The sequence below is a fragment of the Remersonia thermophila genome, chromosome 6 (genome assembly GCF_042764415.1).
Source record: "Remersonia thermophila strain ATCC 22073 chromosome 6, whole genome shotgun sequence".
Lineage (NCBI taxonomy): Eukaryota > Fungi > Ascomycota > Sordariomycetes > Sordariales > Chaetomiaceae > Remersonia > Remersonia thermophila.
In genome coordinates, this window is record NC_092222.1 from 1,939,018 (window position 1) to 1,964,913 (window position 25,896).

Here is a 25,896-nt window from a genome sequence, read left to right on the forward strand (position 1 = left end):
AATCTTGCTCGCGGTCCCCAACAGAATTTGCATCTCTCCCCCTTATTCGTAATCCTCAAATGACGGTGCGCGTTGACTAGCTGGACGGGGGCCCAACAGCCTTTTCTTGGCGGCTGGATCAACCAACGGCTCTGATGCTTCCCAGAAAGATGCATCACGAGCAGAGCATCCCACATCGAATGAAACAGCCTCCATCGCGCCCCCGAGGCCTGGCCATCGATCACGGCGTGTGTATGCCGGCTGCCATCTCCGCCCGCCCGCCCGGGCGAGGCGGCACAGCACCGCACAGCACAGCACGACCTCGGGTTCGCTGCCATGCCAACCAAGCCGTGATTCCTCACGCTGCTACGGCGTAGGTCGGCCCATCGTCAACGTCCTGGAGTCGCAGCCGAGATAAGGGACAAAGAGGAGACCAGCAAGTGCACTGCGTATACATAGTACACACTTCTCTCGGCGTATGTGGCGGGTTTGCCTTCCAAAGGGTACCTCTCCCACCGCGCACACAGGCGGCTGCGCACACACCTGCTGTAGTAGATACACACTGCCTTGAGCTCTTACCCCCTACCCCCTACCCCCTACCCCCCCTCCTCTCTCTCTCTCTCTCTCTCTCTCTCTCTCACACACACACACACACACACATACACAGCACTCTCTCTTTCTCTCTCACACACACAAACACACACGCCTTTCTAGTTAGGCAGACAGTGTTTTCGTACCACGCCTCCCCACCCCTGTCATCCTCTGCATGTCACCATGTCACCCCGCGGCGCCGCGCCGGCGGGCGGAAGTGGCAAAAAAACTGTACATGTATAGTACACACAAAGAGCCTCCTAGCGTCAGGGGGGGGGGGGAAGCACCGGCAGTGGGTGCTGCGGTGGTGGTGGCCTCCAGTACCATGCGTGTGGCTCTTTGGTCCTGGGGAGGGGGAACCCCAAGACAGCTGAACCGCGTCGTTGGAACGGCTCTTGTATGGTCCGTTGAAGGAGCAAAGCGGGGGGGGGGGGGGGGAGGGGGGAGGGGTGTGTGTGTGTGTGGGCGTGCGTGAGCAGCGGGCGGGCGCGGGAGCGGGCGGGCGGGCGGCGTTTAGTTCGTACTATAGTATACTTGTAGAAAAGAGGGGCCCAGGGGGGGGGGGGGGGGACGGTCCGTCGGAGAAAGCAACAACCACAGGGCTCTGCAAGCCGAAGGGGTCTAGACTGCCTACCTTGATCTTACCTATTGCGTTCACTACATATCTATGTACCACTTAGGTACGTACCTACGTACCTAGGTACTTGGATATGCATGTTTACCTAGCGTGGTTGGCGCGTGCTGCTGCTACTGCTGCTGCTGCAATGTGAAGATGGAAGCGGCCCAACCAAAGGGATCTTTTTTTTTCTTTTTTTCTGTTTTTGTTTGGAGATGGGGCATGCTCACATGCTTCACTTCTTCACTTCCTGCTGCCATTGGCATCATCGCATTGGCCCATGGCCCATGACCCATGGCCAATGAGCCATTGAGGTCATTCAGCCATTCATTGGACCATGAGGAAATTGGTTTGATGACGGGGGGAATCCTCACCCAACGGGAGGGGGGCTTTTCCCAGTTCTTTTTTTTCCTTTTCTCTCCCGTACCCCTAAACTATTAGTACCTAGCGTCCCGGATGTTTGGTTACGGGCCCTTTTTTCTTTTCTTTCTTTCCCAATCTTCAAGCCTGCATGCAGCGTTTCCATTGGGCGCACCGTAGTTCTCCCGTTGCCACCCTCGCCCCGACCGACCGCCTCCCGACTTCGGGGGGGGGGGCCGTGTCTCTGAACCAGCCGATGCCTTTGCCCAATGACGGGCCGAGGAGGGAAGCTCTGCGCATTGTCGGTCTCTGCACCACCACGACGGGGAGGGAGAAGCCTGTGAGCGAGCGAGACATCCCTATGCGAACAAGAATACGATCTTGGATCCGCGATTCTAGATCCCTTCCTCGAGCTGGACCGGGTGCAGGGTGTGCAAGGTGCAAGGCATCCATATCTCAAGATGCTCTTTGGCTGTAAGCCGAGCTCGATCTCATCTCTTTTTGACTTCCCTCCTCCTGGCGGCCCGAAACTCGAGCTCCCAACACAGTTAGTCACCCTATCAAAAAGCACCACCACTACCACCACCATTAACCACCATTAACCACCATTAACCACCATTATTATCATCACCATCATCATCACCACCACAATCATCGGTGACTCGGCCGCTTGGTCCCCGAACCATAGCCCCCGAGCCCCATTATCCCCCCCCCCCCCCCCTTTCGTGCACCTCGACGCCACCCAGACCCAGACCCCAGACATCCATCCTCCCGGACCGGTGTGCGTGTGGGCCGGAGGTCAAAAACAACAAAAAGTGGCAAACACGTCGGCGCGGATCCTACTGTGTACAGGGACTCCGACTCAGGGTCCGGGGCCAGGACCGGCCAGGGGCTCCGCTCCTCCGGCCTCTCTCTCTCCCCCGTCTCCATGAACGCCGCGCGGCGCGTATGGAGCCCGGGACCTAGGGCCTAGCTCCCCTCTACCATGTCTCATGCCCCTCCCATGATGAGTCCTACATTATCCCCCCCCCAAAAAAAAAAGATGCCTCGGAGACCGGAGATGCCCGATAGGCACCACCAAAGAAGGGTTACCAACTCACTTCTCTCAGCTCCAGCTTCAGCTCCGGCTCCATCCTTCCATCCTGCAGCGCCTTGTTGTTGGTCCCAGAGGCCATTGCATGTCCTGTAGACGGTCTGTAAGCGTGTCTCTGCTGTGCCGTGTCATGCGTATTCCATCTGAAAAGATGCCGCGGAGATACCTAGGTAGGCGGGTGGGTTCTTACACGTTTTGTGGTTTTGTGCTTGCGTAGGTAGCTAACTATAGCATCACCCATCTACTTCATCATGGTCATCAAGAATAACCCAGATCATTTCAAACCCCATGGCATGCATGGCGTGGCATGGGTGAAACAAAACCACCGCCGCCAGGGCCACCGCTACCACCCACGATACCAACCCCCAATCATCATCATCGTCATCATATCATTCATCACACCATTCATACCACCCTCCTTCCCTGACCACCGATAGAAACACCCCGCTCGCTGCCAACTCCTCGGAATGCCCACCCGCCGTCCATCCATCGCTAGAACCTATCCATCATCATGCCCTATCTTCGCTCCCCCTACCAGGTATCCCAACAAGCACTCTTCTTATCCATGCGCACCATGTGTGTATGTGTATGTATGTGTGTGTGTGCGTGCGTGTGTGTGTCGTGTGTGTCGTGTAGTAATGCAACACCATCCGCCATCAAAACAGCCAAACAAGGCCGTGGGAGGATGCTGCTTCCAGGGACCCCCCTTCTCCTCGCCCCCCGGAAGGTCATGGTATGAGGATATGAGAGCCTACCGCAAGAGGTACCATTTTATCTCATCTCATCCCCGTTGCTTCCGTGGTTTTGTCGTCATCCGAGATTCTTCGTCTCTTGTCTCTCGTCCCTCGTCTCGGTGGCCCAGGTCAAACCTCCCGGATCCGATGCACATAGAAACTCCGGTCGTCCATATCGAAACTTGCCCGGCCATCGCAGACCCGTGGAGGCGGCACCAGGAGGTTAGAAGGTGATAAGAAGCTATCCCCGATCGTCAGCCATCCCATCCGCCTCGCATGTCGATCAAGGTACAAAAAAAAGACTCACATCAATCAACTTCTCCGTCAACCCGAAGCACGCCCGATCCTGCCCGGGCCCCGGGTCTTGCCCTAGGTTGGTGTTGAAGGAGCAGCTGCGCCAGAGCCCGCCGAAGCCCATGTCGTCGAGCAGCTCGTTGAGGTTGGCGGCCGAGCTCTCGAGCGAGGCCGGGAACTTGGGGTTGGTCGTCAACGTCTGCAGCAGGCGGTGCGCCGACTCGAGGGTTGCCGAGGACTGGCAGTGCAGGAGGATGTCTTCGAGGATGGAGATGATGGGCGCGGACCTGGGAGAAAAGAAAGACGCACATGGGTTAGCAAAACGCAATCCAACAAGAGAAAAAAAAAAAAAAAGTACTCACAGATGCAGCACCACCCCCGGCCGAGCCACCGCGATCCGGTTCAGCCACTGCAGGCTCCGATTCTGCACCGCATCCTCCAGGTACTGAAAGTCCACCAGCTCGATGGCCGTGTTGAGCAGCAGGTCCTTGTCCTTGAGCCTCGACAGGTCCTGCTGGGCGCGCAGCGTCAACGGGTCCGCCAGGCCGCCGGCGCCGGCGCTTCCCCGTCCTCGTCGCCGCCCGCCCCGCGCACGTTGATGCCCGCCGCCCAGAGGTGCTCCCGCAGCTCCTCCGTGCTGGCGCATCGCGCCAGGATCAGCGCCATGTACGGCGAGGCCGTCAGGTCCCGAACGTCTCGTTCGGCGCCGGGGCCCGATCCATCCCCCGCGGCGTTTCCGCCTCCGCCTCCCCGGAGGATCCTGCCGCCGCCGCTCCCCGTCGGCGGGATGTTGAGCTCCAAGAAGGTCGAGAGCACCCTGAGGGCCGTGGTCCTCGTCACCGCGTCCGTCAGGCCCCGCACGAGGCACGCGCAGGCGGCGTAGTGGAAGTTTTCGGCGTTGAAGTGGATCCCGTAGGCTTCGTCGAGCGGGATCGTCGCGTCCTCGAGCGGCTGGCGGCCCTGCAGCAGGTAGGGCACCACGCGCTCGCCGCCGCCGCGCATGTCCTCGGTGGTGCGGATGTTGGTCAGCACCGCCTCGAGGAACACGGCCGTGCAGTTGAACAGGTTGGGCGGCACGAGGCGCAGGAGCGCCACGGCCAGCCAGAAGAGCTGCAGGCCGTACCGCGAGGCCGACGGCAGCTTGGCCATCATCTTGCTCAGCGCCGTCAGGACCGCGACGAGCATGTCGCTGCTGTTGTCCTCGGCGAAGCGCCCGACGCTGTTGCGCAGCGCCACCAGGACCTGGTACAGCAGGTCGTCGTCCACCTCCTCGCGGGCGAGGCAGCCCATGACGGTGAAGGCGCGGGGCTGGATGGCGGGGCTGTTTTGGAACGCGGTGCTGGCCACCAGGCTCATCCAGCGCGAGCGCCAGGCGTTGGCCGTGTCGACGGACGGCGCGGCCGTGGCGCAGGCGTCGAAGAGGATGGTGGCAAGGTGCTCGGTCGCCGCCAGCGTCGGGCCCGACTCCTGGTTCGTCGAGATGGACGCGCCGTCGCGGGCGAACGAGACGGCGTTGACAAAGATGTCGTTCTTGGGGTCCGACAGCGTCTCGATGGTGGCGCGGAGCTTGGCGATCTGGTTCTCGCCGAGCGCGAACGACGTGCACGCCGAGTGCAGCGTGTTGATGAGCAGGCGGTGCACCATGGTGCGGACCTCGGGCAGGCCCGTGTTGGCCAGCATCGTCACCACGTGGCAGATCTCGGGCAGGAACATCTGCGCCTGCACGCCGCTGTCGAACGACAGGGCGAGGCAGAAGCGCAGGAGCACGCACACCTCGTTCCAGCCGGCGTTGTCGGGCAGGTACCGGGCCGGCCCGCGCGAGCAGCGGTTGAGCGCCTTGCGCAGGCGCGACATGATGCGCCCGCGGAGCGTCACGGTCCCGATCGACGCCGCCACCGACGTCAGCGTCTCGGTCTGCTCGTCCTCGAACCCCAGCGCCAGCGCCATCTTGACCATCTCGTCGACAAAGATCTCGAGCAGCGCCTCGTCCTGCGCGATGGCGGGCCACACCGACTGCTCGAGCGCAAACGCCGGCGGCGCCTCCGAGACGGCGATGTCGAGCAGCCGGCGGAACAGGGCGGCGATCTTCTCCCGGGCCTTTTCGCCCTCGGGCTCGTTGGCGAGGAGCGAGGTCCGCAGGCCCGAGATCCACGGCGCCATGTAGGCCAGGCTCAGCGGCTTTTGCTCCTCGAGGAACCCGTCCCAGCCGACGAAGAACTCGTTGAGGAAGTCGGCCGTCAGCTGCGGCTCCGTCTCGGCCAGGCTCTTGCTGATCTTGATGATGAAGTGCGACGGGTCGAGCGGCACCGACAGGTCCCTCGTGCTCAGCAGCTTGCTGGCGGCCGTGAACTTGAAGGCCTTGCACAGGGCGCTCAGCAGGTTGTACGACGACAGGCGCAGCACGGGGTCGGGCGTGGCCAGGTTGGTCAGGGCCAGGTTCAGCAGCGTGCCGGGCACGTCCTGCGGGCGGATGAGGCGCTCAAAGGGCTTGCTCGACTTGGAGTCCTTGGCGTACTTGGCCTTGGAGCTGTGGATGGCCTTGAGCACGTCGTCCTTCTTGGGGCTGGTGAAGCACATGATGATCCTGCCGTTGTCGGCGCGCAGGCCAAAGGCCGTGTCGTTCTCGGTCTGGATGGACGTGGGCACCTCGTCCACGTCGTACAGGCGGAAGATGTCGTTGACGGTGGTGCTCAGGCGGGATCCCGGCACCTCCTGCTTCTTGGTGGTGGTGACCTGCACGAACTGGCTGCCGACCTTGATGATGACGTCGATGGGGCCCTTGGACCGGGACAGGCGCGTGACGGGCTGGAACATGTAGCGCGTGTCGGTGACGACGCTGATGGTCTCCTTGGGGAGGTGCAGCTGGCTCAGGTGGAAGTGCGCCTGCAGGTCCTGCAGGTTGCCGATGAGGTGGTACTCGACGTTGGCGGGGCTGAAGACGCTGGCCTCGTTCTTGGACGACACGCGCAGCAAGCGGCGGAGGCACTTCTTGGCCGCGCTGTTCATGTTGTAGATGTAGATGCGCTGCAGGTTGCGCGCCAGCTCCGCGGGCGTCAGCAGCTCCAGCTTGTGGAACAGGTCGTCGCGCGGCTCGATCTGCCCCGTGTAGCACGTGGCGTCGATGAGCAGCGCGAACGGTCGGCTCCACAGCCGGCTGGCGATCTTGAGGTAGCAGAAGATGAGCGTGTCGTAGTCGATGGTTTCGCCGTCGATGTAGCGCAGGATGATGCAGATGATGGACAGCCCGTCCTTGCTCTCGCCGCCGTCGTACACGGCGCGGGCCGTGAGGAACGACTCGGTGCCGCGGAACGCGTTGCGCAGCATGAAGTCCTGGAACCTCGAGTACGACGGCGGGCTGTTGGTCACGATCTGCGGGCGGTTCCACGTCACGGCCAGCGGCGGCGGGCCGAGGTTGGTGATGAGATTCCTCAGGGGCTCCAGCACGGGGGACCGGCTCCTCGTCACCTCGGCCGGCGACCGCACGAGGTCCTTCCTGTCCTTGCTTTCCTTGGAGGCGAGCTGCTGGCGCACGTGGTCCCAATGCTCGTACAGGAACCTGTGAAGGGCGACGCAAGAGCCGAAATCAAACGACTCGCCCTTTTCGTCGTTCAACAGCGGCGGCGGCCCCTTTTTTTTTCCCCATCCCCCCCATCGTTAGCCAACGCGTTTACGTGCATCATTCTCAGGCAGACCTACCGAGATCTCTCGCAGGAAGCTCGTGACCCTGTAGATGTTCTCGGTCAAGAACCGGACCAGGGGGAACATGTAATGCTCCTTGGCGCCAAACAAGACGTTGTTGGCCAGATTCTGGATGACCTTGGCGATGAGGAGGAGGCTGCGGCGGGCCTCCTTGGAGGGCGGGATCGACACGAGGCCTTCGACCTCCGGGGCGACGATGGCCGGGCAGAAGAAGCGTAGGAAGATGAAGGCGCCGACGGCCGTGTATTTGGACTCGGGGAACTTGCCCACGACCGAGGTCGATATCTGGCGCCGGTGTCAGCCCGCTTTGCGGCCCTGAATGACAGCAAGGGAGAGCAGCAACAGACGTACCATGTGGCAGATCTTGCGGAACGACGCCGGGATGTTCGGTGCCGAGTCGCAGATGGTATCGATGAACACCTTGGCCACGACCTTCAGATGCTCCACGTTGGCCTTGAGCTCGTCCTCCGACGCGACCCGGGTCGGGTCCAGCTCGAGGCTCAGGTCCTTGGACGTCATCATCAGCCTTTCGACCACGTTCTGCAGCGTGTCGCGGAGGTAGGCGGGGCCCTTCCACTTGGCGTAGATGGAGAGCATCCTGGTGGCGACGCCTGAGCCACGGAGCAGCTCCGCCTCGTTTTCTGGTCGTTCCCATCCGTCAGTCAAGAGCCTTTTTTTTCTCTCTTTCGCTGCAACAGCAAAACTCACCCGTATCCTCCACTTCTTGCTTGATAAGAGCATCCAGCAGCTCAAACACCATCCCCCGTGCTTGGAAGATGTTGAGCAGCGAGATGGTGAGCTCGTCCACCTCGTGGCTGGGGCAGACGGCGCTCATGGCGGCAGCCAAGCTCGGATCGCTCGTGAGGAGCTAGGATGATGTTTGTCAGCAACCCGGAGAACATACAAAAGAAGAGAGAAAAAAAAAAAAAAAGAACTCACCTCCAACAGCTTATCATACTTCTCATTCACCGCGGCATCGCTCAGGTTATTAAACTCGGTCCCCTGCACCAGGATGTTATGCAGCACCCGGACAAACGCGGTCCGGATGTCCGGGTTCTCATGGTACCCAATGTTGAGCGAGTGCTTCAGCCCGACGTCGATGTTGGCGCTCAGCAGGTTGGACAGGATCGTGATGGCCAAGTCGGCCGTCGACGCCTCGGCCTGGCTGTTCTGCCCCATGCCGCCGGCGGTGGAGGAGGCGGCGGCGACGGACATGGCCCCGGTGACCCCAAAGTGATGCTGCCCGTGGTACCCGTGATGGTGGTGATGGTCCACCACGTGGCCGCCGCCCATGGTGGCGCCGTGGGGGTCCAGGTTCAGCAGGGACAGGAAACGGTTGAAGTACTGGTGAAACATTTGGCTCTTGAGCTCGCTCATGCTGGCGTCGGTCTGGCCGCCGTCGCCGGGCTGCAGGGGCAGGCGGAAGGTGAGGGTGGCCAGGGAGCGGAGGCAGGCCTTGTCCAGGTCGCGCTGGACGCGCAGCATCTCCTCGGCGCGCAGGCCGCCGCCGCCGGGCGGCGCGGGGTCGCCGTGCTGGGGGGACCCGGGGCGGGCGATCCAGCTGAAGATGTACTCGAGCAGCTGGTTGCGGATGCGCACGTCGTCGCGGAGGATGAGCTGCTCCTTGCGCTTGGTGACGCCCTCGACGAGCTGGCAGACCTTGGTCTTGACGCGCAGCGTGCTGGGGGAGTCGGCGACGCCGTCGAGGAACTTGGCAAAGTTGAGGCAGAGCAGGCCCAGGTGCATGGTCGAGGCGGCGCCCAGGTCCGAGGGGGTGTCGAGCCGCTCGACGAGCTGCTTGAGGAGCGACGACGACTGCTCGGCGAAGATGATGTCGTTCTCCTGGGTCTTGACGCTGGGCTCGAGGGCGCCGATGAAGAGCACGTCCAGCTCGACCTCGAGGGCCTTGAAGAGGGGATGGAACAGCGACGGCGGGACGTCGGTGGCGAGCACCTCGCGCATGGTCTCGCGGATGCGCACGTTGGCGCAGGCGAGCAGCTGGACGCTGATGCGCAGGTAGCGCGTCAGCAGCGGCTCCTCGTGGCTGCTCCCGGAGCCGGCGATGCGGTCGATCCAGGCGAGGCCGCTCACGGCGGGCTCTTCGAGGTTGGCGGCCTGCTCGGCGGTGCAGATGCCGCCCAAGGAGGCCAAGAAGCCCGAGTAGTTGCGCCACTCGGCGACCATGCGCTCCGTCAGGTTCTCGCCGCCGCCGCCGGCCTGGGAGATTTCTCGGGAGAGGTGCAGCCAGCGGTCAAAGACGAGCTCCCAGGCGTCGAGGATGCCGGCGCTAGGGTACTGCATGCGCCGCAGGAGCATGCGGAGGCGCTTCTGGAAGGCGGCAACGCCGGTGAAGCGGAAGTCGCGGGAGGCGATCTCGCTGAAGATCTCGCCGTTGCGGAGCAGCGTCAGCGACGACTTGGCCGTCATGGGGTCGTTGTCGATGAGGTGGCACTCCTCGAGGAAGGTGGCGATGCAAGACGTGACCATCTGGCAGGCCTCCATGTCGGCGGAGCAGAGGGAGATGAGGAAGAGCGTCTCGAGCTTGCTGGACGCGTGCGTCCGCTCCTCGATGTCGTCCGAGGTTTGGTGGAGTTCCTGTCAAAAAGGCGTCAGCGGTCGTCGCGCGCCTATGCGCTCGTGCTCCGGCCATGGATGGATGCCCGGCAGGGGAGCAGGAGACCGCACGCACCGGTATGGACTTGATGACGAGCAGCCTCGACTCGAGGTACCCGTTGATGAAGCGCAGCCCCTGAGCGGTGCATGGCAGCCGGGCCTTGTCGCAGATGGACAGCAAAATGACCGAACTGTTCTGCGTGTTAGTCTCTCTCTTTTTTTTCTTCTCTCTCTTCCCAACCTAGTACCCAAACTGGGGGGGGGGGGGGGGGGCAAGAACAACACATACGTCAATCTCCAAAACCTTGTCTTGAAAGGTTTGCTCCTCAACCGCGCCGACGTTCTCAGGATGTTTTTGACCTCGTCCATGGCGAACAGCTTCCTGGCCACCCCCGTGGCGAGCTTCCTCACCGACTCGTCGGCGGCGACGACACACGACACCAGGGCCTGCAGGTTTTCTTCGTAGAACCTGTCGCGGTCGATGCGGTCTTGAGGCGGGCCCTCGAACAGGGTCATGGGCGAGGCGTCGAGGAAGCTCAGGATGTTGCACAGCATGGTGACGGAGGGGGAGCTCTCGGCGAGTCTGCGCTGGGCGCTGTTATCTTGGATGTAGCCTTCGGCGAGGAGCTCGGACATGGCCTGTGTTTTATGATTATTTTTGAGATTAGTTTCTCTCTCTCTCTCTCTCTCTCTCTCTCTCTCTCTTTTCTCTCTCTCTCTCTTTTCTCTCTCTCTCCCTTTTCTCTCTCTCTCTCTTTTCTCTCTCTCTCTCTTTTCTCTCTCTCTCTCCCCATCTTTCTCACGGAAAAAAGGAGGCAAAATGAGAAAAAAAAAAAGACTTACGTGCAATTGTCCCTGCACAAACGCGCTCGCCGTCGTAAACAGCGTCTGAAACTTGTCCCTCCTCCCCAGCCTCGCAAAGTGGGCGCAGCCCTGGATGACGGCGATCTTCCAGCTGGACGGGGCGCTGGGGGCCAGGCAGGCAACCTCGAGGGTCTCGACCGAGTGCTCAAAGTTGAGGTGGGTGAGGCTCACAAAGGCGGCCGTCAGGATGTCCTGCTCGAGGGCGGCCGCATCGGGGGCGCCCGGGGGAAAGCGGCGGAAGACGGCGTCGCGGACCTCGTCCTGGACGTCCATGGCGTAGCTCATGAGGGCCGAGTCGCTCTCGGCGTGGAAGTGGCGGGCGGCGCGCAGGAGGAGGACCATGCAGTAGACGGCCTGCTCGTTGCGGTTGCGCAGGGCCTTGCGCAGGCCGTCGAGGAACTGGACCTTCTTGGCGATGCCGGTGCCCTTGGAGTCGCGCATGTCGCTGGCCACCTCGAACACGTCAGGCAGCAGGAACAGCAGGGTCATCTGCATGGGGTAGAGCAGGGCCCTGCGGCGGCCGTTGTCGCCGATGGTGACGGCCATGTCGAAGAGGGTGTCGGGCGACGTCTCGCGGCGGCCCTTGGGGTTGTGCACCGAGTGCAGCTGGACGAACTCGGCCGGGTGGCGGTCGAGCCAGCGCGTGACGAGCTGGGGCACGACGACGGCGATGGTGTTTTGGAGGCTCTTGCGGAAGTGCAGGAAGCTGGCGCAGAGCTCCTGAAACACCATGTTCATCTTTTGGTTGTCGACCCAAAAGAAGCTGACCAGGCGCATCATGGTCAGGGCGTTGCGCTCCTCCTCGGCGGCGGCGGCGGCCGAGGGGGCGGGCGCGCCCTGGGCGGACACCGTGTTGCGGGCCGAGTACAAGACGCCGCGGAAGATGTCAAAGACGGGCCCCCAGCTCGAGGCCGTCAGGTACTCGGTGATGAGCTTGATGTGGCCCTCGAGGGCGGCGGCGTGGGCCTGCAGGATGGCTCGGGCCTCGGGGGCGTCGCTCGACCCCGTGGACACCGGGGTGCGGACGGCGGAGGAGAGCTCATCGACGGCGGCGCCGGGGGGCGGGGCGGTCACGTCGCGGGCGCCCGAGTCGTCGAGGATGGCCTTGGCGGGGAGGATGTAGCCATCGGGGATGGGCTCGAACAGGACCTTGATGACCTCGAAGATGCGGGTGATGTGCGCCGTGCTCAAGGGTTCGGGGTGAGGGAACTGGGCGCGCTGGGCGGGGGTTAGGGTCGGGGCGCCGGGTTCGGGGACGGCGGGGAGCGGAGACGAGGACGAGGACGAGGACGAGGACGGGTTCGGGCTCGAGATGGGGCCGTCGGAAGCTTGTTGTTGTTGTTGTTGTTGTTGCTTGGAGGGAGGCGGGGCGGCGCGGAACCAATTGCTGGCGCAGCAGTCGGCGAGGAGCTCGAGGACGTAGAGCTCGGAGAGGAGAACGTGGGAGGGGTGGTGGAGAACGGAAGCATGGGGGCGGGAGAGGTCCTCGAGGAGCTGGAGTAGGGCGTCAAGGACGTAGGCGATGGAGGAGGCGCTGATCTTGACGAGGGTGGCTCGGGTGATGGAGACGATGTCGTCCTGGGAGAGGTCCTGGGTGGGCGTGCCGGTGCGGTGGGGAAGCTGTTTCGGGCGCAAAGGCGAACAAGAGCCATCACGGTCAGGTCAGTCCGATCCAGAACCAGCGGCCCAGGGCAGCCTGGTGGTAGGAGGTAGCATGCAGATAGGTAGGTAGGGAACGCACTCTGGTGGTAAGCCTGTCCACCAGACAGCCCACCAAGGCCGCGTCGCCGTTCATTGTATGTTGACGAGAGCGTGACGTTGCCGGTGTCTTTTCATGATTGAACCCCTCTCACACCCTTGAGTTTTGTTGGTTTGTTTTTGGCGGCGGTTTGTTTCCCGATCGATGGCGCCGAGAGAGCCGAAGACGCCCGGGGGGGGGAGGGAGGACGATAGAAGCGGGGGAGTTGTTACCGTGGTCCGGACGGGAACGGAGGAGAAGCGGGAGGCAGCCCGGGTTGAACGGAACGGAGGCGAGAGATAACCAGCGACGCGTCGAAAAAAAAAGGGGTGGGGAGGGAGACGGGATTTGGGGAGAAAGGGGGGGGGGTGTGGAGGAGGAAGGAAGCTAAAGAAGGCGGGGAAACGAGGATTCCGGTCGTGTGTCCGTGTGTCTCCGTGTTCCCGGGGGGGGGGGGGGGGGATCGCTCACGGTGGACGGGGACGGTGGACGGTGGACGGTGGACAAAAAGGACGGGAGCCGAGAAAGCCGGTCCTGCGGCGGTAACGGTAGGTAGAATGGACTTTTTGGACGTGACCGGGATGAGAGGGTTGATGAATTGGGTGAAGGAATGGAGGTGGAGTTGAAAGGTGACAAGCTGATGTGACGGGAACCGGGGAAGGGTGGGAGGCTGGGCTGCCCGAGCTGAGCTATGTGCGGTGCAAAGTGAAACTTGCAGATGGTTTTTTTTTTTTTTTTTTTTTTTTTTTTTTTTTTTTTTTTTGGAGGGGGGGGGAGGGGGGGCCTAAAGGAACCTAAGCGGGAAACTTGACCTAAGAAAAGGTGGTTCGGGGCGGGTTGCAGCAGGTGGACTGGACTGCAGCAGGTCAACTAAGGTACTGCGTACACCAGGTACCTGAGTTAATAGGTACCTACCTAGGTACCAGGTCGACTTTGAACTTGGACTTCCAAGTCCTTGTCCTTGAACTGCCCGACCTCCAACTGTTGGAAGCCCAGCCTTTCCGTGTTAGGGACCTTATCCCGCTCAGCAGACGGCCTACGGTAGTTTGTGGCTTTGGGCGATGCCGCTTTGGTGCCGCTTGGTGCCGCTTGGTGCCGCTTTGGAGACGGCGGTGGGGGGGACGGGAAGAGGACGGGAAGATGGAGCGGGGTCACCTGAAGCTGAGGTGAGGTGGGCAGTGGAGGACCTACCTAGGACGGTGAAGAACCACCTACCATAGGTGGAGGATGCCCGGTGGAGGCCGTGGAGGGACGGGAGGGATGGACCTTGGGCGCCAGGGGATGGGGCGGGTCCAGCCCAGGGTCCATCGTTTCTTCAGTGGCTGCCGCTGCAACGAGGGCCCCTCCCAAAAAGCAACCAAACCACCTCGGGCACCGCCTGCACACCTCTCGCCCGCTTTGTAGCAACTACCGTTTCCAGTTCCCACTGCAAGAGTGGGGGGAAGGATACCTACCGAAGGTACCTACTATAGGTACCTACCGAGTGGGCACCATGCAGCTTGAATGCACACCTACCTACCTACCTACCTACCTACCACCTACCACCTACCTATGCCACGACGGGAGCCTCATAGCAACCACCTCACCCACCCGCCCACCTGCATCATCACGGCCACAAAAACATGCTGGAACATCGACACACCGCCTATGCTAGGTACCTACCACCTGACCTTACCCACCTTGGGTACCTGGTACTCGGTAGGTAGGTCAGGTAGCTCTCGTCATAGTTTGTGTGGCTTTTGTCAAAGCGAAAAAAAAAGACAAAAAACGGGAAGCAACCCTAGCGGGCAGTCTTGGATTTCCTTGGTTTTTTTTTTTTTTTTGACCTTTTCGTCCCTTAATTTTTTCTGTTCTGATTTTGTGCTGTCTCCCGAGCATGCGGCGACGAGGCCGTTGCTCCATCGAGGCCGGGTGTAGGAAAAGAGGTAGACAAAGTTCCTACGGAAAAAACACGAGCATGATTCACTCATCTCTTCGGTCATCGGCCAGGATCGGTCATCGTTCATCCATCACAGGGCACCCCGCCGGCCAGACTTGATTCGCTCCCACCCATAGATGCCTAGGTATATATATCCAACCTTGACTCCTCTCAATACCTCCTCGCATACGCGCCCCCTCCGCCTCCTCTAGCATAGTCGTCCCTCCGTCCATTCTGCCTGTCATCCCGCCCCGAGGGATGCCGCGGTCCCGGCGGTGGGCGATACCCCCCGCCTTGCTGTTGCTGTCCTCCATACCCCTGATATCCTCCACCTCCCCTCGGCGGCGGCGGACCCGACGGTGGCCCATAGTGGTCCCGATACCCCTGGCCGTGTTGCTGCTGATATCCACCACCGCCGCCGCCACCACCACCACCACCATATCCATGGCTTCCATAGCTCCCACCGTAGCTACCTCCCGTGAGGTGAGCCGGCGGCGGGGGCGGTGGCGCACCCACGCCAAACCCAGGATACCCGGGCGGCGGCGGAGGCTGCCACGACAAGGACGACGGCGTGTAATGCTGTCCGCCGTACCCGGGGGGGTTTCCGTAGCCGCCGCCGCCGCCGCCGCCGCCGCCGCCATACCCGTAGCCGTTGCCGTATCCGCGATCCGGGGGGCCGTACCCGCCACGTCCTCCTCCTCCTCCTCCTCCTCCGGGGGGCGGACGAGGCGGGCCGCTGGCGTAGTTGATCCTGTCGCCGCCTCGACCGCCGCCGTGGTTGCGCAGAGGCGCACCGCCGTAGCTGCGGCCGCTGTTGCGGCTCTTGTGTCGGACCGTCTCGATGTCGCTGTGGTTGAGGGCCGGGGGAGGAAGCTTGACGCCGCGGAGGAGCATCGACTTGTGCGTGTGGGAGCTGGTGGGCATGTGGTACGTCACGCTAGCGAACCCGGGTTAGCATCATCATGTCATGCGGAAAGGGAACCGACACGAGCTGTAGAGGGTGGGAAGAGAAAACCAAAAAAAGCATACCTGAGGGACCGGTCATAGTCCACATCCGGCATGATGTTCCTTTCCAAGGGATACACCAGCGACCCGTGAGGCACGTAACCCTCCATCTTCTCCACGGTGCCCGCCAGCCCGCCGCTCCGCTTGGGGTTCAGCTTGAACTTGGGCACGCCCTGCTTCTTGGAGTAAAAGTGGGCCGTGATGTCGTCGTACAGGCCCGGGTGCGCGTCCGAGATGAGGAGCACGTCCTTGCCCGGCTCGTTGCGCGCCTGGTCCTCGGGGCTCAGCAGATGCTCCCGCGTCTTCATGGCCTCCAGCAGCCGCGGCATCTCGATGAAGGGCAGCAGCGCCACGCCCTGCCACGCCATCTTCTTGCCGTTGAGGTCAATCTCGAACTCCTCCGGGTAAAAGTCGAGAATGGGGCTGTCCTCGTGCGTCATGAGGTCGTGAAACACCTCGGGGATGGCGTGCCGCGACGCCGCGGGCAGCACGCTCATGAGCTGCTCAAAGGGGCGCGATATCCTGCCCTTTTCGAAGGCGATGGTCATCTTGCCGAGGTCGACAAAGTCGGCCGCGAAGGGCGCGTAGTGGTACGGATAGAACCACTCCCACGACGGGCAGCCCTGGAAGTAGTACATGAGCACCCAGGCGAGGCCCTCGACGTAGGCCCGCGCCACCTTGTGCCGGAACTCGATGTCCTGGGGGTCCACCTTGAACTTTTGCTCGTAGTACCGGTCGGCGTAGCCTTCCTCCCAGAGCCGGACCGTGTCGGAGGGGCCCTCGTCGCCCGACCCGGCCGGCGTCTCGGCGTCCGAGCTGGCGCCCGTGCTGGCCGCGTCGTCTTCGATGAGCTCCGCCTTGCGCTTCCCCAGGGCCGACGGCGGCGTCTTGGCAGCGGCGTCATCGGCATCGGCGGCGGCAGCGGCTTCGTCCTCCTTCTTTTTCTCGTCGTCGGCCTTGTCCTTGTCCTTGTTCTTGTGCGCCATCATGCTCTGAATCTGGCTCTTGAGCACGCTGGCGGCGCTCTTGTTGGCCAGGTTGGCCTGGTCCACCGAAGCGCGGCCCTTCATGACCATGTCGTGGGTGATGGCGCCGGGCGGCTTGGGGATGCTCGTGACGGCAAACAGGTTCATGCCCGGGGGCGGACCGTTGGCCTCGGGCGCCGCTTTCCGGCGCCCCCTGCCGCCGAGCGGAGAGTCTTGGGCGCCGCCGCCGCCTCGGCCGTTTTGTTGCTGTTGTTGTTGGAGCTTGCGCCTCTTGAAGCTGGCCTCTCGGCGCTCCTCCACCTCCCTCCGCCGGCGGAAGATGGCATCCTCCTGCTTGGCGAGGCCGCTGAGGATGTACTGGGCGCGCTCGAGGTCCACGTGGCCGTCCTTGGTCATGTAGCCGCCCATGACAGGAAGGTTATCTTTCCAGATGGCCGTGAGGGTGTCGATGCCGTTCTCTCGGATTTCGAGGGCGGGCAGGTGCGGCAAGAAGTCGTTCCCCACAAAGAAGCACATGAAGACCCAGTCGTCGATGGCGCGCTCGAGGTCCCAGCGGAAAGGCAGGTCGGGGACGTGCAGCTCGACGGCCAGGTACTCGCGCAGGACCGAGACGTGGAGCCAGATGAAGGGCTTGAGGGGCAGGGCGTGGTCTTTCTCGTCGTGGTCTCCGCTCTTCTCCTTGACCTCGCCCCGGCAGTTGCGCTCGTCGTGGCCCTTTTGGCCACAGAGCTTGCACATGCGGACCTTGCTCTCCTGGAAGAAGACGTCCTCGCGGAGGACGCGGAAGTGGGGCTCGTGGGTGGCGAGGCCCAGCATGATGAGGTCGGCGTCGAGGCCGTAGATGACGTGGCGCGTGTTGGGGTCGTGCTCGGGCGAGTTGCGCTGGGAGCGGATGAAGTTCATGATCTTGTGCTCGCCCTCGCCGGGGACGGTGGCGTCCGAGATGATGACCTTCATCTCGGCCCAGGCGGGGTCCGTGTTGAGCTTGTAGGCACACCAGTAGCGCAGGCTCGCGGCCAAGATGTCCATGAAGGGGGTGCCCGGGGTGATGGAGTTGGAATCGAAGGCCTTTTTGACCACCGTCTCGAGGGCCTCCACCTGGACCGTGCTGCCCTTTTCCTTTTGGAGGATCTTGAGGAACTGCTGCTTCTCCAGCTCCTTTTCCTTGGCTTCCTGGGCGGCGCGGAACCGACGGGAGCGCTGCTGGTTCATCTTGGCACGGGGGGCGACGCCATCTGTTGACGGGAGTAAAAAAAAGAGGTTAGCAAGACTTACGCGGGCCCATCCACGGCAACGAAAAGACTGTGGTAGACAAGAGAGGAAAAGGAGGTAGCCTACCAACGGCAATCATGAGCAGCTTGCGGGGCCGCACCATGTTGACGACGCGGTCGGTGTACTTGAACACCTCGATCATCATCTCCTCCTCGTCCTTGGGCGCCGGGCGGTCCTCGGGATGGGAGCAAGGGTGGACGATGCCGTTCATGTCGAGGTAGAGATTGTCAAACTCCTCGCCGTTGGGGTTCGGCTGGGTGGTGTCGACGGGGACGACGGTGCCATCCTCGAGGACGATGGGATTTTCCTCGATGACGGGCGATATGATTTTGGGATACTTGCTGGAGAGCCAGCGGAAGGCGGCGGGAATGCCCATGCTGCAAACGGGATCGCGTCGGAGGACGCGTTAACCGGAGGCAACGATGGTGAGCGACGCTGATGAGCAGGAGGAAGAAGATATTGGAGGCGACGCGATGTGGATGCACATGGAGCTGCCGGGGCTGACGGTATCTTGGGTTGAACAATCGTGTCTTTATTTTTTTTTTCCTTCTTTCAGCTTGGGGTTCGAGGCTGGAGACGGGAGACTTGGATCGCTTGCAATGCTGAACGGGCCGACCTGTTTGCGTCGAGAGAAGAAAACGGATTTTCCCTGAGCCGGCCGGCACGTATCACGAGGAGCCGCGCTCTCTGGGCGAGACCTACTATCAGCGACCCTGTGAGAGCGAGGCCTGATGGCGGCAGAAGAAAAGGGGTGATGGTGGTGGTGGCGGGTGGTGTTTGGGGATGAAATGAAAAAGAAGAGATGGAAAAGCCGACGATGCAGGCAAGAAGGTTCTCTCTCTGCGACAAAGGCGACACCTCGAGTCGAAAAAGCCAAAATCGGTTCGCCATTCGCTGCCGCGCGTGCAGAGATGCGTGCCAAGTGGGTCCCAAGTCAAGGCTTATCGTTATCAGCCCACACCACACGCTGTGCTGGGTACGGTGTAAGGTAACTAACCAACAAACGGTTGTCATCCATCCAGCTCGCGTGTGCGCACAGTATTGGGGATCCGGTAACGTTACGCCTTGCAATACCAAACGTACGTATGCCAAGACCGTGGAAGCTCAAGCTGGATCCTGACCGACCCTGGTTCCATGGAACCCACTTTCTTTTGGACGTGACCCACCGGCAGCCAGGGAACTGAACTTGAGCTCCACCTCGGTTTGCAGCTCCGGGGGCCCCCCCACTTCTTTTTTAGTGATGCTCTCTGTCCGTTGATTGCTGGATCGCTTGTTACACTTGTCCACTGTCCCACCGTCCACCGTCCACCGTCCACCGTCCACCGTCCAACCGTCGAGGGGCAGCGTCTTTTGTCTTGGTCTCAAACCACCCACGACAACGACGACAACAACGACGACGACGACCACCACCACCACCACCACGGCCACCACTACGACTACGACCACGACGACGAGGTCTGATGCCGATGCATATGCAGATGCACAACAGGTGACATACGACGCAGGCTTTCTCTAGGAGGTGTATAGCATTCGAGGCATGTATGGTGGATGGATTTTTGTGGCATCGTCTCGAAGCCAATGGGCAACAGCTCAAAAGCTAACGACGGCACGTTCAACAAGAACTCCGAGACAGAACACCTACCGAGTCTACCTCCTGTTGACACCACCTCCCCCGCCCCCGCCCGCCCCCCTTAGCACGCCCGCGGCTCAGGTCGTTGCTTGGCTGAACGACAAACAAAAGCAACAACAAAGGAGCCAATGCTTCTCCTCCATGGCAGCTCCTAACCTACGGCCCACCGCCTGCCGACATCTCCCCCTACCACCGCCGCCGCCGCCGCCACCATGTCCGTCTTCTCGAGCATCACGACCCCGCCGGCCAAGCAGTCGGTGAGCGACACCATCCCCATCCTCAGCGGCCGCCTGGGCACCGCCACCCTCCTCGAGGACCGCCGCGCCGCCATCCTGGGCCTTCGCAGCTTCGCCAAGCAGTATCCCGCCTCGGTCGCCTCGGGCGCCCTGCGCAGCCTCATCGGCAGCCTCAGCCGCGATGGCGAGGACGTCGACACGGTCAAGGTCGCCCTCGAGACCCTGCTCATGCTCTTCAACCCGGACCCGGACAGCCCCGAGGCCTCCGAGGAGATCGCCCTGTGGGTCGCCGACGAGTTCACCCAGCGCCACGAAAACATTGCCCTGCTGCTCGGCTTCCTGGCCCGCGACCGCACCGACTTTTACTCGCGCCTCTACTCGCTGCAGCTGCTCTCGGCCATCCTGGCCGCCCGCACCGAGCGCACCGAGGAGTGCATCGTCAACACGAGCGACGGCATCTCGCGCCTCGTCGCCGCCCTCGAGGAGCCTCGCGAGGCGGTCCGCGACGAGGCCCTCAGCCTGCTCACCGACCTGACCCCGACCTCCAACGTCATCCAGAACCTCGTCACCCTCGAGAAGGGCTTCTCGCCCGTCTTTGACATCATCCGCAACGAGGGCGGCCTGGCCGGCGGCGCCCGCGTCGTCGAGGACTGCCTGATCCTGCTGGCCAACCTGCTCCGCCTCAACCCCTTGAACCAGACCATGTTCCGCGACATGGGCCACGTCGCCGACATCAGCCGCCTCCTCCGCGACGCCTACCGCGGGCCCGACGACGACGACGACGGCCAGGACGTGGCGCCTTGGGTCGAGGCCCAGCGCAACCGCAACGTCTTTGCCATGCTGGCCGTCATCCGGCTGCTGCTCGTCCCGGGGGCCAGCGGCACGCCCCTGAACCAGGAGGCCTTCGCCGGCGACCTCGTCCCGGGGGCGGGGGCCAAGGGCCGCGGCGCCCGCGTCCCCGGGAGCCCCGTCCTCGAGAGCACCCTGCAGATCGCCTTCTCGCCCGTGGCCGACCTGCCGATCCGGTCCGAGGCGCTGCTCGCGTGCGCCGACATGATCCGGGGCAACGCCGCCGTGCAGGCGCGGTTCGCCGGGTTCCAGGTGCCATCGCCGCTGGCCCCTGCTCCCGCCGCCGCCGCCGCCGCCGGCGGCGGCCCGGGCCCGCAGGAGAACGGCCTCGTCAAGGTCTACGTCATCGACGGGCTGCTGGACCTCGTCCTGGCCGTCAACGCGCTGCCGGCCTTTGATCTGCGCATGGCCGGCTGCACGTGCCTCAAGGCCTACTTTTACCAGCACGCCGAGATCCGGCGGCACTTTCTCGAGCACGCCGTGCGCACGCACAAGGCGCACGCCGACGAGCTGACCAACGTGCTCACCATCCTGCTGCAGCCGACGCCCGACGCCCTGGTGGCGGATCCCTACCGGCACTGGTTCGCGGCCGTGCTCGTGCTGCACCTGGTGCACGACAACCCGGCGGCCAAGGCGCTGGCCATGAGCGTGACCGAGGGCGACGAGGCGAGCGGCGAGGAGGTGGTGACGAGCATCCAGACCATGACGGCCCACCTCCTCGCCGGCGTGGCCCGCTCCGTCGACGCGCGCGTCAGCGTTGGGTACCTGATGCTGCTCCTGTGCTGGCTGTTTGAGGAGCCCGACGGCGTCAACGACTTCCTGGGCGAGTTCACCAACCTGCAGGGGCTCATCCAGGCCGCCATCGAGAACCCCAACGGCGACGTGCTGGTGCAGGGCCTGAGCGCCATGCTGGCCGGCGTCGTGTACGAGTTTTCGACCAAGGACTCGCCCGTGCCCCGGGCCAAGGTCCGCGAGATGATCCTGTCGCGCATGGGCCGCGACCGCTACGTCGACAAGCTCTCGCGGCTGCGCTCGCACCCCCTGATGCGCGACCACGAGGTGCTCCCGCAAAAGCTCGACGCCGCCGCGGGCCCGGACCCCAAGCTTCCCGACGTCTTCCTCGACGACGCCTTTGTCGACTTCTTCAAGGACCACTACAGCCGCATCCTGCGCGCCATCGACCGCGACCCGGACACGGAGACCTCGGTCATCACCAACGGCGTGCAGCGGGGCGTCTCGCGCCAGCTCGTCGACGACCTGCGCGCCGAGCTCGCCGCCCAGGCCTCGGCCCTCGAGCAGGCCCGCGCGCAGCTCGCGCAGCTCGGCGCGCAGCTCGCCGAGGAGCAGGCCGCCCACCAGGCGTCGCGCGACGCCGCCGCCGGCGACGCGGCCCGCCTCGACGCGGCGGCGGCGGCCCTCCGGCAGCAGCTGTCGGCGCGCGACGCCGCCCTCGAGGCCTCGGAGGCGGCCAAGGCGGAGCTGTCGCGCCAGCTGGCGGGCGAGCAGCAGGAGCACCAGCGCGCCCGGGCCGAGGCGGCGCGGCTGCGCACCGTCAACGAGGCGCTGCAGCGCGAGCAGGAGCGCGAGGCGGCGGCAGCGGCGGCGCGGCTCCAGGCGCGCGAGGCCGAGCTCCAGGCGCAGGCGGCGGCGGCGGCGCGGCAGGCCGAGCACGAGGCGGAGCGGGCGCGGCGGCGGGCGGACGCGGACCTCGCGGACCTCAAGGCGACGGTGAGCCGGCTCGAGGTGGACCTCATGAAGGCGGGCAAGGCGCGCGGGGCCGCCGAGGCGCGGGCGGCGGAGCTGGGGGCGGCCGTCGCCCAGGCGGAGGAGAAGGCGGCCGAGGCGGAGAGGCGGCTGCGGGAGCGGGACGGCGAGGCCAAGGCGGCCGAGCAGCGGGCGCGGGAGGCCGAGGTGCGGGTGATTGAGGAGAGCGAGAGGGCCGAGCGGGCCGAGGAGGCGCTGAGCCGGGCCAAGAAGGCGGCCGAGGAGGAGCTCAAGAAGGCGAGGAAGACGGCCGAGGAGAAGGAGGCGGAGGTGAAGAAGGCCAGGAAGCTGGTCGAGGAGAAGGAGGAGGAGAGGAAGAGCGCGCAGAGCGAGCTGGATGATTTGCTCGAGCTGTTTGGGGACCTGGAGGAGAAGGTGACCAAGTACAAGGTGAGCTTTTTGTTTCCTCCGATGCCGACGCTCTCCGTCGCGTCTTGTGATGGCTGGTTGGCTGACGTGGGGTTTTTTTCTTGTAGCAACGTCTCAAGGAACTGGGACAGGAGGTGTCGGATGGCGAGGAGGACGAGGAGGACGAGGATGAAGACGACGACGATGACGATGACGACGAGGAGGAGGAAGGGGGGGAGGAAGAAAAGGGAGAGAAGAAGAAATAGAGACGTAGCGTCCTACCTTTCGGAAGAGGAGAAGAAGAAGGGGGAGGAGGAGGGCATACTGCTGTTTGGTCTTGAAAAGGCTGGCAGGTCATCATCATCATTATCATCATCATTTTGCATCAGAGCGAGCGGGCGTAGACGCAAGACAAGACACTATATTCATTCAGTATATACCGTTGCTATATACCTTACCTGGGTAGGTACCTAGGTTTTCCATACCTACAGAATCTGGCCCTATTATTGTAGGTACAATAGCAATGTACGTATTCTGCAGTCCGCATAATGTACCTGACTTATGCCACGCCGGTCTGGGGACTTTGCCTCTTACCGCTCACTCCCGCCCAGAACAGAACCTACCGTAACCTTCTACACGTGAGGGTGAGGGTTAGGTACTGCGGTACTGCATGGAGGGATGGAGTAATTCTCAGTCCATCAAGGGAGAAGAGGAGAGGAGAGGAGAGGAGAGGAGTCCAAAAAAAAAAAAAAAAATCCCACCCCCCGCACTCCCGCACTCCAATTCCTCCTGCAGTGTCCCCAGGGTTTTTTTCACGTCACGTCGTTACTCTCTTGCATCCCTTCGCCCTGTTCACCTGGTGTACCCCACATTCTGGGTAAATACTTCTCAGAACAAGAGACGGCAGGCTTTTTTTTTTTTCTTTTCCATCCGCAATCCGAAGGGCCTCCCTCCTACATTTCTCAGTTCCTCCCGTTGCACTCATTACCTACCGGACCAACCTGCTTTTCCGAGCAAGCCGTGAGGAGAAGACAACAGGACTGAAGAAAAAAAAAATCAAGCATCACAACACAACACAACCAACAACAACCACCACTACAAACCACAAAGTCAACAATAAAAGAAGAGACAAAAGAATAAACACAGTAAAGAGGTCAAGCTAGACAAAAAAACAACTAAATAATAAAAAAGTGCAATGGCCGAAGCTTACCCCCCTTCCGTCTCCTCCACCGCCTCCTCCTCCGACCACGAGGAGAGCTGGCTCGCCAAGTCGGGCGAGGAAGAAGAAGATGACGAGGTGGAGCAGGTCGAGATCGTGTCGCTCTTTGACCAGAGCCGCGTGTTCCCCTCGGCCGCCGCCATGCTCGACGACTGCAAGGCCCGCTTCGGGTTTGACTTTGTCGCCGTTCGTGATGGCCTGGGCCTCGACTTTCATGGGTGCGTGAAGCTGATCAACCTGGGTGGGTTTTTTTTTTCTTTTCCTTCTTTCTTCTCCCTGGTCCGGTTCTCTTTTCTCTCGCTCGTATGTCCTTCACGGCGAGATGGGAGACGACGGCATGCTGCAAAAGACGGATCGGCCGGGACGAGTACGCACATGGCTCACGCTAACCACCACCACCAGTCCGCCGCCACACCAAGGAGGGCACCCCCCTCCCGTCGCCCATCACGGCGGACCACCTCGCCGACGACGGGCTTCTCATCCCCGTGCTGGCCGATGACGCCTTCATCTTCTGCCTGGACGAGCTGCCCGAGCCGGGCGCCGGCGGCCAGGAAAAGCACGCCCCCAGCGTGGACCAGCTGCTGCAAAAGAACGCCCAGCTCCAGGCCGAGCTCGAGCAGCTGACCAAGCAGTTCACCAACTACCGCCTGGCGGTGCAGCAGACGCTCGAGAAGCGCTGGGGCGTGGACGAGGAGGCCGAGGGTTCTCCCGCGGAGGGTCCCGGCGGGAAGCTGAACGGTGGCCAGCCACAGAGCGGCGAGCCGTCCAAGGCGACGACGACGACGGGTTCTGGCTCGGGGGATGCTGGCAAGGAAGGCCAGCATGAAGCGTCGGCCTATTACTTTGAGTCGTACGCTCATAACGGTCCGTATCTATCCCCTTTCCGTCTCCTTTTTTTTTTTTTTTTTCACCCTTTTCCCCCCCATGCTGACCCCAGGGGCAACCTTTTCTCTCTCTCAAGACATCCACGAAACCATGCTCAAGGACCGCATCCGCACCGAAGCCTACCGCGACTTCATCTACACCAACCGCCACCTCTTCGCGGGCAAGACGGTCCTCGACATCGGCTGCGGCACGGGCATCCTGTCGCTCTTTTGCGCCAAGGCCGGCGCGGCCCGCGTCGTGGCCGTCGACAACTCGGCCATCCTCGACCGCGCCCGCGAGAACGTGATCCGCAACGGCCTCGACCACGTCATCACGTGCGTCCGCGGCCGGATCGAGGACGTGACCCTGCCCGTCGACAGCTTCGACGTCATCGTGAGCGAGTGGATGGGCTACTGCCTGCTCTACGAGGCCATGCTGCCCAGCGTGCTCTTCGCCCGCGACCGCTACCTCAAGCCCGACGGCCTGCTCGTGCCCAGCCACACCAGCCTGTGGATCGCCCCCGTCGCCGACGCCGACTACGTCGACGAGACGGTCACGTGGTGGCGCGACGTCTACGGCTTCGACTTCCGCGCCATGCAGGCCGGCATCTGCGACGAGACCCGCATGGTGGTCATGCCCGCCGGCTCCGTCTGCGGCGCCGCCCACGCGTTCCGCATGCTCGACCTGCACACGTGCACCGTCGACGACCTCGTCTTTACCGACCGGTGGCGCTCCGAGATCAACAACCTGCCCGAGGGCGACGAGGTGGACGGCTTCCTGCTGTGGTTCGACTGCTTCTTCGCCGAGAGCCGCGACGAAAAGGTCGAGGACCGCCTGACGGCCTCGGAGTGGGCGGGCCAGGGCAAGGAGAGGGTGGCCTTCACGACGGGGCCCTTTGGGGAGTCGACGCATTGGAGGCAGGGCCTGTGCCTGATCGACCGGACCAAGCACAAGACGGTCAAGTCGGGCGAGGTCAAGGCCTTGGAGGGCGAGATCACCTACGAGATCCCCGACGGCCACGCGCGCGGCCTCAACATCAGCATTACCTGGGGTCCTGAGGGGTCCAAGAAGCAGCGCCAGACCTGGCTGCTGCACTAGGCTTGGAGGAAAAAAGAGAAAAAAAAAAGTCAGACGAAGCATAAACGGCCCTTACGGGTATTCGAGAGATATACCCCCCCCCCCCCTAAAAAATATTGAGAGGACAGATCCTGTTGGAAAGAGACT

General features: G+C 62.6%; 4 protein-coding genes across 4 annotated transcripts; 2 read left to right on the plus strand and 2 right to left on the minus strand.

Annotated features, from left to right (window-relative positions):
• Positions 1-3,596: 3,596 nt before the first annotated feature.
• Positions 3,597-12,638, minus strand: VTJ83DRAFT_6712 (uncharacterized protein; the record flags this gene model as incomplete). Its single annotated transcript, XM_071013454.1, has 12 exons — positions 3,597-3,614; positions 3,681-3,954; positions 4,030-4,181; positions 4,262-7,294; positions 7,364-7,651; positions 7,718-8,007; positions 8,075-8,234; positions 8,306-9,961; positions 10,056-10,170; positions 10,269-10,618; positions 10,823-12,463; positions 12,585-12,638. 12 exons carry the CDS (start codon positions 12,636-12,638, stop codon positions 3,597-3,599), a joined length of 8,031 nt encoding a protein of 2,676 aa, XP_070864339.1.
• A 2,032-nt stretch (positions 12,639-14,670) lies between these two features.
• VTJ83DRAFT_6713 (uncharacterized protein) lies at positions 14,671-18,138 on the minus strand (the record flags this gene model as incomplete). Its single annotated transcript, XM_071013455.1, has 3 exons — positions 14,671-15,436; positions 15,529-17,725; positions 17,829-18,138. 3 exons carry the CDS (start codon positions 18,136-18,138, stop codon positions 14,671-14,673), a joined length of 3,273 nt encoding a protein of 1,090 aa, XP_070864340.1.
• Positions 18,139-19,604: 1,466 nt separating this feature from the next.
• VTJ83DRAFT_6714 (uncharacterized protein) lies at positions 19,605-22,855 on the plus strand (the record flags this gene model as incomplete). Its single annotated transcript, XM_071013456.1, has 2 exons — positions 19,605-22,631; positions 22,718-22,855. 2 exons carry the CDS (start codon positions 19,605-19,607, stop codon positions 22,853-22,855), a joined length of 3,165 nt encoding a protein of 1,054 aa, XP_070864341.1.
• A 929-nt stretch (positions 22,856-23,784) lies between these two features.
• On the plus strand, positions 23,785-25,770 carry VTJ83DRAFT_6715 (uncharacterized protein; the record flags this gene model as incomplete). Its single annotated transcript, XM_071013457.1, has 3 exons — positions 23,785-24,049; positions 24,211-24,672; positions 24,770-25,770. The coding sequence occupies 3 exons, from the start codon at positions 23,785-23,787 to the stop codon at positions 25,768-25,770; spliced, it is 1,728 nt and encodes a 575-aa protein (XP_070864342.1).
• Between the last annotated feature and the right edge of the window lie 126 nt (positions 25,771-25,896).